At 32.3% G+C, this 9798-nt stretch overlaps 2 protein-coding genes across 2 annotated transcripts; one reads left to right on the top strand and one right to left on the bottom strand.

Moving 5' to 3' along the window:
* The first annotated feature begins 1940 nt into the window (after positions 1–1940).
* Slob (Slowpoke binding protein) lies at positions 1941–4411 on the top strand. The gene is made up of 10 exons (XM_077430798.1): positions 1941–2184; positions 2282–2438; positions 2560–2631; positions 2710–2812; positions 2890–3075; positions 3154–3350; positions 3622–3808; positions 3876–3992; positions 4078–4229; positions 4310–4411. Exons 1-10 carry the CDS (start codon positions 1941–1943, stop codon positions 4347–4349), a joined length of 1455 nt encoding a protein of 484 aa, XP_077286924.1. The 3' UTR covers positions 4350–4411.
* Positions 4412–4771: 360 nt separating this feature from the next.
* On the bottom strand, positions 4772–7352 carry LOC143911788 (uncharacterized). The gene is made up of 9 exons (XM_077430831.1): positions 7074–7352; positions 6847–6993; positions 6612–6767; positions 6365–6527; positions 6080–6294; positions 5890–6007; positions 5625–5818; positions 5418–5547; positions 4772–5332 (listed from the first exon to the last, which is right to left on the bottom strand). The coding sequence occupies exons 1-9, from the start codon at positions 7293–7295 to the stop codon at positions 4932–4934; spliced, it is 1746 nt and encodes a 581-aa protein (XP_077286957.1). The 5' UTR covers positions 7296–7352; the 3' UTR covers positions 4772–4931.
* Between the last annotated feature and the right edge of the window lie 2446 nt (positions 7353–9798).

The following is a 9798-nucleotide window of genomic DNA, read 5'->3' on the forward strand; positions in this document are numbered from 1 at the left end:
TTTTTTTCGTATACACCGCGGGCGTTATTAAATTAGTATAAATGACAGGTGTTCTCAACCGTATCCAATATTTACTTATTTAAATTGAAAAAAAAAAACTTTCTAAGCGTATGAACTGCAGATTACATTGAATTAGTTTTTATGGCAGGGCTTCTCAACCGTCTCCAAAATTTTCTTTATTTCAAATGAATAATTTACTGCCTGCCATATAAACTAATTCAATGTAATCTGCAGTTCATACGCTTAGAAAGTTTTTTTTTTCAATTTAAATAAGTAAATATTGGATACGGCTAAGAACCCCTAACATTTAAATTAATTCAATGACATCTTAAAATGATATTCAATGAGTCACAATGACATTCGCTTAAAATGTAATTGTTCAATTTAAATAAGAATATGTTGGTACGGTTGAGAACACCTGTAATTTATACTAATTTAATAACATCCGCGATCTATACGATAAAAAGTACCATTTACATCGATAAATATAATACAATAAAAAGTTACTTTTTCCATTAAAAATTTAGGATTTTTGAACATTTTGTCGATTGAACATTATTTCCGTGGACATTTTGTCGCGTGAACATTTTGTCGCGGGTACATTTTGTCGCGTGAACATTTTGTCGCGGGTACATTTTGTCAGTGCACTAATTTTCGGGTACATTTTGTCGTTGAACCTTTTGGACTTGCACCAATTGTCGTGTAACCGCATAAAACATGTGTTAACTACCAATCGCTAGATGCTGACTGTTCAAATAACATTGTAGGTCATTATAACTAGCTAATGCCTATTTAAATTGCGTATCATGGATTATCATATTGATTTTTTAGTAATTCTCTCAAGTCTTTGTTTGGCTTCTCGTTAAACAGCACATATGTGTGTACACGTAAATTCGCTGGTTCATAAAATTAATTTACATATTCGAAATTTATTTCATTGTTAATGATTATTGTATGTATTATGGTTTATTTTATATATCTGTATCCGATTTCCATATTTATGTCTGACTATGTAGGTAATTATTTACACAAATGAGTATTGTTAATTTGATTAATGACTGATAAATTTATTTTTTTATTTTTACACTTACTAAGCCAATTTTTGTATGTGAAATGCTTTGTAGGTGTGTGTAAGCTATAGCTTAGAAGTGCATACAATGTCATAAAAACTAGAACGTCTGTTAAAATAAAATGCAATGTTGGATTGTTTTAATTTGTGCAATTAATGAATACATTATATATTTTCAAATAGATTACTCGTAAAATACTTTGTATAGTTACCTTTGAGAAGGTTCTATTTCACCACGACAGTGGTGTAATCATTTCGTAATTTATTTTAAATTAATTTCTACCCAATTTTTGACTTTATTTTTAATATCTGCAACATAAACTTTTTTCATGCATGTGTTATTATATTTTGATTTAATATTTTTTTGTTATACACACCTTTAAAGAATAAGTATTATGATTTAAAAATAATTTGGCTATTTATTTATGGTGGTGATATCTTAAATCATTTATTATTGATGAAAATTTATAATAAAAAAATGAATAAAGAACTGCTTGTTTTCTTTCTATGTATTGAAAATGAAATGAAAAATTCTCGGAATACACCCTCATCTCTAATCCTATATAGGAAATAATAATCTTGTTAGTGACACTGTGATGTTTAGCACTGCATAGTGAGGAATATCTTAACTTTTAATACACAATTAATTGTTAATCGCAGTTGATAGCACGTATATACACATATTTTGATTATATGTAGTTATCTACAACACTATTCAATAGACAACTATTCTTCATACAACTGAAGATGTTTTAAAATTCAAAGTGACCGCAGAAATACTCGAAATACAAAAATGACCATATAAATCTGAACAATTGAAAAGTTACGTTACTAATATTTTTGAATAACAACTATTTAATAAAACATCAAGATGTTCAATTTATATCAAACAATGAATCGTCATGCTGAGGGCAAGGAGCAGAAGGAACCGGAAACCACCGGGCATGATAGATTCTATCAAGAGAGAGTCGGCAGAAGTAGTTTTCGTAAAAAGAAGAAACCAGCCTGTAGACGAGCACAAAGTGCTGTTGAATTGAATCCGGCATCGATAGCCGTTGCCAACAAGAGAGCCTCATTTCGTACTCGCTCCGTTTCAACAGAAAATGAAAGCGAAGGTAATTTTACATAATCAATCCATTTTCAATTACATTCCGATTTTTAATGCCTTTATTTCCATTTTTTTAAATTATTTTAAACAAATAATTATTCCAGACGAAAACGGGACCAAACCGGAATCAAACAATGAAAAAACACCCCTGGTTGCTATGAAAATTGACTCACTTGCTAAACTATTGTTTAATAAATCGCTGATTAACAGCCCTAGCGGTTCCTTAAAAGCATCGCCAATTGAAGACAGAATGCAGATACGGTAATTATTTTAGCACATATTTTTTTATATTTTACATATATATAATAATAGTTATTTTTTTATTAAATTCGAATATATGTATTACAATCTAGCATAAATAAAAATATTACTTATTTTGTAGTGGCAGTGAGTGTGGAATTGAAAAAACTGCAGCTTCTAATATATGTACACAGTATTTGGAGAATAATTCCAGGTATTTTTCTTTGTTATGAAAATATCATTAACATATATTATGGTCTACATATACATATATATTTTATTTTTATTTTAGATATGAATTCATATCACAGCTGAATTATATTGGCTCCCGTTCAAATAAACACTGGTTTGTTGTGAAAGATGGGACGATCAAAACGGAGAGACTTCTCACTTTGGTAGACATATTTTAGAAATAAAAAGTAATATTCATTTTTTACCACGTAGCATTTTAACACGTCTCATTTTATATCAGGTCCCAATAAATGGCAACTGTCCAATCGATCCGTCCGAAAGATCTCGCAATATCATAATGGAATTATTCCGAGCTCTTCATCACCCATATATTTATCCCGTGCTTGACGTTTCTTTTTTCTCTGGTCATAGTTTGGCTATTATTCCGTTCAACGCTAGGGGAAGTCTTAAAGATCTCATTAACAAGGCAATATGATTTTATTATTTTTTATTTTAATAAAATTAGTAAACACTTTTCGATTTAATATAAAATACGCAATTGCAGACTCACTGGAGGGATGATTGGAACAGTAAGCATGAATTATGCGAGGCTAGTGTTCGCAATTCAGGCTTGCCGCTTTGGCAAGTTGGCCGTCTGGGAAGACAAATTCTCGAAGGGTTACTATTTCTGACAGAAAGAGGCTTCCCACCGTTCAGACATCTGCATAGTGGGAATGTTATTGTACAAAATGGAGTTGCAAGGTTAGTATATGTTGTATTAACACGTTCAACCCGGCGTGTACCACCGGTGGCCACGCGGATAGTGCTATAGCAGACTATAATTTAACGGTTCTCCTTAATTGAGCACCCCAATACTAAAATTCCTATAAAATTCTAAAGATTTAGGGACAACTCATTATATAAAGTGATTTAATGCCGTCACATGGGCAAATGTATGAAATCATGCGCCGGGCTGAATGTGTTAAGATAAGAAGTTATAGTATTTTGTTGATGTTTGTATTTGAAATTGCAGGATATCAGGATTAGAAAATACTCTATTAGGACTCTCATCGAAGAATTCTATTTGCAATTCATCAACTCAATTTCCAGAAGTACTGGGATTTGGACATTTATTGTTTGAAATGTGTGCTGGATATGAACTCGATTGTCCGGTACCCACAGCTGGACATTTGCAATTGGATCTAGAAAGATATCCTCAAGTATGTCTAGTACAAAATTTATTATGAAAAACATTTGAATTCATATTAAATAATTATTATGTCATAGGTTGCAGAGATATTGGAATTAATTTTCAGTGCTCATCCTCCGACTGTGGCTGAAGTTGTACTTTGTGATCTCTTTAGGAAAATTGATTTGAGGGAAATGAAAGGATCATGTTTACCGGTAAATTCATCGCTAATATTATTTTATGTGCAATTGAAAAAAATATTAATTTGTTGTTTTTTTTTCATATGATATGAAATTTCAGAATTTTAATCAACGGCTGAGTAGTTCTTGTGCTGGATTATTGGGACAAGTAGCTCGTTATGAACAATTACCTGCTGTAAGTGGAAAATTCAACAAATCTGTATTGCCTCGATCAGTTGGTTGTTCACCTGTTGCAAGTCCATCCTCCAGAAGGTTCTAATTCATTCTATATACATACATATATATGTTCTATATTCAGCAATTCTATATATTCAATTTATTTTTATTTTCAGAAGGGACTACACAGATGATGAATTTTGGTATTCTTACTAATTTTTCTTGAATATTGATTGTTTATATGCATACATATAAATAGTTATTTGTGCGAACAACTACATATGTATGTAATACGTAAATACATATATTATACGTAATTGCCATTGATCGTCACGTAAACATTGAAGTCAAAGATTTATACTCACTATTATAGATATGTAAGCAATATTATGTTTTGAAATTAAAACATCTTTGTTAAATTATACTATTATATTATAAATCAAAATTCTTAATATAAATGATTGAAATAATTAAGGCATTTTCTGATTTATTCTGTGTAGTTTTGGTCAAAATTAATATTTTTTAACCTTTCTTACTCCTTACATTTTAAACTGTCGTAGCATTTGATTTCGTTCATCTCTACATTTTATATAAAAAATATCATTTTGTTCCATGCGAATGAGTGATGTAAAAATAAATGAAAAAGTTGAACATTATGGTTTATTAAAAAATATTTTCTTACAAAATGTCTTGTCCTATTATGTATAAAATACTTTCTAATTCATTAATAATAAATAATGACTGATAATATTTTTACAAATCTGTCCTATATTATTTATTTTTAAAAGCTTATGTCAATTAAAGTGTAAAATGATCATAATTAGTAGGTACTTTCCTAACATAAGGTAGCTTATATTTAAAGCGTAATAACAAACCATTCGCAACAATGACTTTTATTTTTTTATCGGGATTGTATTTATTGCCATTGAGAAATGGAGTTGAATACAGCGGTTCAAACTCTTGCTTTATTTTTGGTTCAATTTTAAACTGACGGAAACCATCAACATTGAACTGAATGTATTTTGGAAATAAATGAATTTTCTTAGAATTGTTCTGTTCGAAAACATTTTCAACAAACTTATTTTCTTTGTCACAAGGAAAATATTTTACTATCCTTACTTTTGGATTCTTTTTAGGCTTCGATGGTGATGGTGGTGAAGAATCCAGATCACCATTTGGAATATATTCAACAATGTTTTCTGAAATACATGTGTTTATTTTTATAGTATTCATTAAAAGTACTTGTTTGAGCATGTGTTTTAAGAAAATGTTTCGAAATCATACCTGGTACGTAATTATAAATTCGTCTAGGAATAATAGCATCTCCTAATATTTCATACAAATATTGATCAACATATGCTATTTTTGAATCGTAACTATTGCTAGGTAATTTTAAATATGTGTACGATGCATTCTGTAAAAAAAACATATTAATTTTATCGTTAAATGAAGACATCAGTTTATTTATTATTTATCTTTTCTTATTTATACCAAAATTGCTTCGTGTAATCCAGGTCGATGTATTTTATCATTTTCATTAGATGACATTGCTTCTATTAAGGGCATGTGTGCTGTGAGACCATCCACAAGAGCTTTTCTTCCTAGAGCAGTTAAACACTCTACTAAAGGACCATTTAATCTCTCTTCAACACCTTGTGATAAATATTCTAATACAATATTTCTACCTGTAAAATTTAAAATAGTATTAAAAAAGGTAATATTATATAGTAGTATAACTAGAAAAGAGACGCAATACCTATGTGCGCTAATTGAGGCCAAACTGTTACCACAGATAGCATTATTTTGAGCATTTCATTAGACAAGATATTTTCTGTCAAAATATTTGACACTAGTATCGGAAACAATCTTTGTAACTGTAAATAAAATAGCGATAATATACCAATAACACAGCTGATTTATAATTATAAGAAATATAATTGACAAACCTGTAAAGTAACATCTGTGTCGCTACAGCACGGATTAACCAACAAACAATTGAGTATTTTCAAGGCTTGTTTTCTCCAAATTTCTGGGGTAACTAATTCACTTAAAACCAAAAGTGATAAATTGATAATGTAAGGAACGATAGGACCAATATGTGTATTGGTGCTCAGATCTTGTAATGATATTTTTACTAGCTGCTTATTATTACTCAAAAGAGCTAAAATAACACAAAAGCATTAAATACATTTGTTTGTAAAATATACAATGTTTTATAACACCATACAAACCTTTAGATAATTTCAAATAATAATTTTGTAAATTGGGACTGATTAAATTGTCCCCAGCTGCATTTTTATTGTCAATTATCCACGATGCAGATAAACTAGGGGATGGTATTGTCGTTAGATCTTGGTGCCGAGTTGCTATTGCCACCAGATCAATAACGGGGTCCTTTTCCAGAAATAAAAAAAACATATGATCGATTATATTACATATCTTAAAAAATTCAGTATGTAATATATTTAAGTAACTAACGTAGGTAGTGCACAAGTGCTCTGATTCAACAATTGGCACCCACTGTGGACCTGCTGGACCGAGAACAGGTTCAATGTCCATTAATTTCAAAACTACATTAATATCTTCCACTTCCACTTTTTGACTTTTTGTATTTCTCGCATGTAAAGCTACATTCTGGAATCATTTAATTAATCAAATTAAATACAAGTTTTTCGAATAGTTCAAACTTTGATATTACTGGTTTAGTACTTACATGTATCAATTGTCTTAATTTATAACTAACATCTTCGGCTAATACTGAGCATGCCTCTTCGGAAACCTGTTCAATTGATATTTGTTCACTAATGCATTGAATCGACTCCGGGCTGATTCCAGCAAATTTACCATGAGTACTGTTTTCCTAACCAAAAAAGAATACACTTATTGAATGCACAAACAAATAGGATAAATAAGTGGAGTCGTGGAGTGCATGTAGCGTACTCGGTCTGTAGGTGGTGGAGTGTAGCAGTCTGTGAGGGGCGGCGGGTGCGGGTTGGAGTGAGGAGGCGTAGGGGTAGAAGCGGGTGCGGAGGGCGCAGGCCTACGACGGGCCCTTACGGTGGCCACGGCTGCGGCGGGGGGCGCCACGGCCACTCCTGCCCCCACCCCCGCCCCCGTCAATCCAACGCCACCACCGCCCCCACTCGCAGGTCGCGTCTTCATCACAACTGTCAGCTGTCACTTGCGGCCATGCTAGCCAACTGTTCGTTCATTGTTGTTTCAATTCAAAACAACTAAACAATGGCCATGCTTTGTGATAAAAACAATTTTTTATCGGTAACTCACTAAAACTTACGTTGAAAATCTAGGCATCTCCCGTAGTGGTCTCCATCACGGGCCCGAATGTGAAACGCCCGAAAACGCAAAGATCGAAAAAAAAAGGGTGCATGGTAAACGGTACATACTCACTTAATTTGCGCGAGCAGGATACAACAGGAACAAGAGGAATAGGCTTTTCCTCCCGTATTAATGTGCGCGCGCAGAATACGGGAGGAATAGCCTGTTCCTCTTGTTCCTGTTGTATTCTGCTCGCGCAAATTAAGTGAGTATGTATCGTTTACCATGCACCCTTTTTTATCTTTCGATTTTCGATCTTTGCCTTCCGATATTTGCGTTTTCGGGCGTTTCACATTCGGGCTCGTGAGGTAGACCCCTCCCGTAGTTACCCTCGTAGATACCAGTAAAAGGGTTCGGCGATTACTTGTCAAATGTGAATTTGAGATTTTTATTATTATCGACTAAACATATAATTTTCGATTCTACAATGACGGAAAGAACTCGTATGTCCGTATCAATGTGAGACGTTCAAATGTATAGTCGATAATAATAAAAATCTCGTAACAAAAGTATTTGCGACCAATTTTGCGAGAAGTTTTCTTGCGACCAACTTTACTGTGCGACCAATTTTCATGTGACGGGAAATCCGCGCGAGCGATTTTTATGCGAGCGGTTATTCTGTTAGTGATTCACATTTGACAAGTAAAGGTCTTTTCATACCTATCCAGCACGACCCGTATCCGCAGGTGTCCGGCAAGTGCGGATAGTATTCTTTGGTACATTCTATATGGACGCGCATGAATATGTAAATGCGCATGCACGAATGGAGTATGAATACGTCCATATAATGTACCAAAGCATACTATCCGCACTTGCATGACACCTGCAGGATACGGGTCTTGCTAGATAGGTATGAACAGACCTTAACCCGTTTACCCAGTATAAAGATACTTATTTATTTTATTTTTACATAGATATATACCAGGAAGGCAGTTAAACCCCAATACGCCTTCTTAGAGAATTAATTACAAACGTTGCAGCCTTTTTTATTACATAAATCGCTGTATTTCGAGAGGCTAAAGAACAAGAAATTAACATTTAAATAATTAATGAATTAATCCATAGAGACATCTATTAATTTAGACTTGTATATATTTTTTCACATATTGCACATAAATCAAATTTAGATATTTGTGACATATCGGGTAAGATGGCTTTTTCCAATTTGATAGAGGAACCGTTTCAACAATTAAATTAGATAAATTGGCAAACTCTGATAGGAAACAATCGACTTGCAGTCACAAATATCCAAGTCTGACTAGCAGCATTAAAGCTTAGCATGGGATAGAACCCGGTAACCTTTTGGTGCTAAACATACATAAACACGCAACTACCAAGCCATACTGTTGGCATATGGTAAATCGTACTCGAACTTTTGCCAGATGATTGCCAATCGAGTTTTCCAATCAATTGATGTTCGATGGGATAATATGTATATCGTTTACCCAAGACTCGTATTGTTTCAGTGCTATTTAGTTACTATTAGTAATCGAATGTACTTCTCCGATCCTATAATTTCATGCATATTCAAATATATTTTTATTGTTCCTATATACGAACACTGTTTTTTTTTAGTTATATGTAGTACTAGTGGTGCTACCTACTAAACAAGCTTCGCTCCTAAATGGGAAAGGAAATGAAACCAAGAAAAAAATCTTTGTTTTTTTATTAAATTTATTTTAATCAAATAAAATAATATTATTTAACGACTGACCAATCCAGCCAATCAGAAACGAATTAAAGACGCTGTTTCGGTTTTATATATAAGATACATAAGATTCAGAAGGTGCATACTAAGTTAAATGAAGCTCATTGACTTTTTGTCACTCTATGCTTTAAAACTAATTTGATTGATCCGTATTCATTAGATAGGTTTTTGTCAATATCCAAAGAAAAAGAATATAGATTCAGTAAAAACTGAAGAATTTAAAATATTTATGTACATAGAAATAATCCAACGATTTCACTTCGGTAACATATGTATGTATATACATATGTATGTATGAGCAAAGCACCACATGATTTTCAATGATCGGATCTGTGTATGTAATAAACATTCCACTACATATGTATGTGAAAATAAGCTTACATAGTTGAAATATTTGTAAACACATATTTTGGCAATGTTGCGATAAATCTGATTTAGGTATCAAAATAAATTTTTATGTGGTGATTCATAAAACGTTAAAGATAAAGAATATGTATACTCAAAGGTAATAAAACCTTGTTATTCATTATTTCTCATTGAGTGACCACAACTATTTATTGGTGCAAATTTCAACACTAGGGATCCCATTATTTCAAAATTTATTTTTTTAAATTGAAATTG

The sequence above is a fragment of the Arctopsyche grandis genome, chromosome 5 (genome assembly GCF_051622035.1).
Source record: "Arctopsyche grandis isolate Sample6627 chromosome 5, ASM5162203v2, whole genome shotgun sequence".
Taxonomy (NCBI): domain Eukaryota; kingdom Metazoa; phylum Arthropoda; class Insecta; order Trichoptera; family Hydropsychidae; genus Arctopsyche; species Arctopsyche grandis.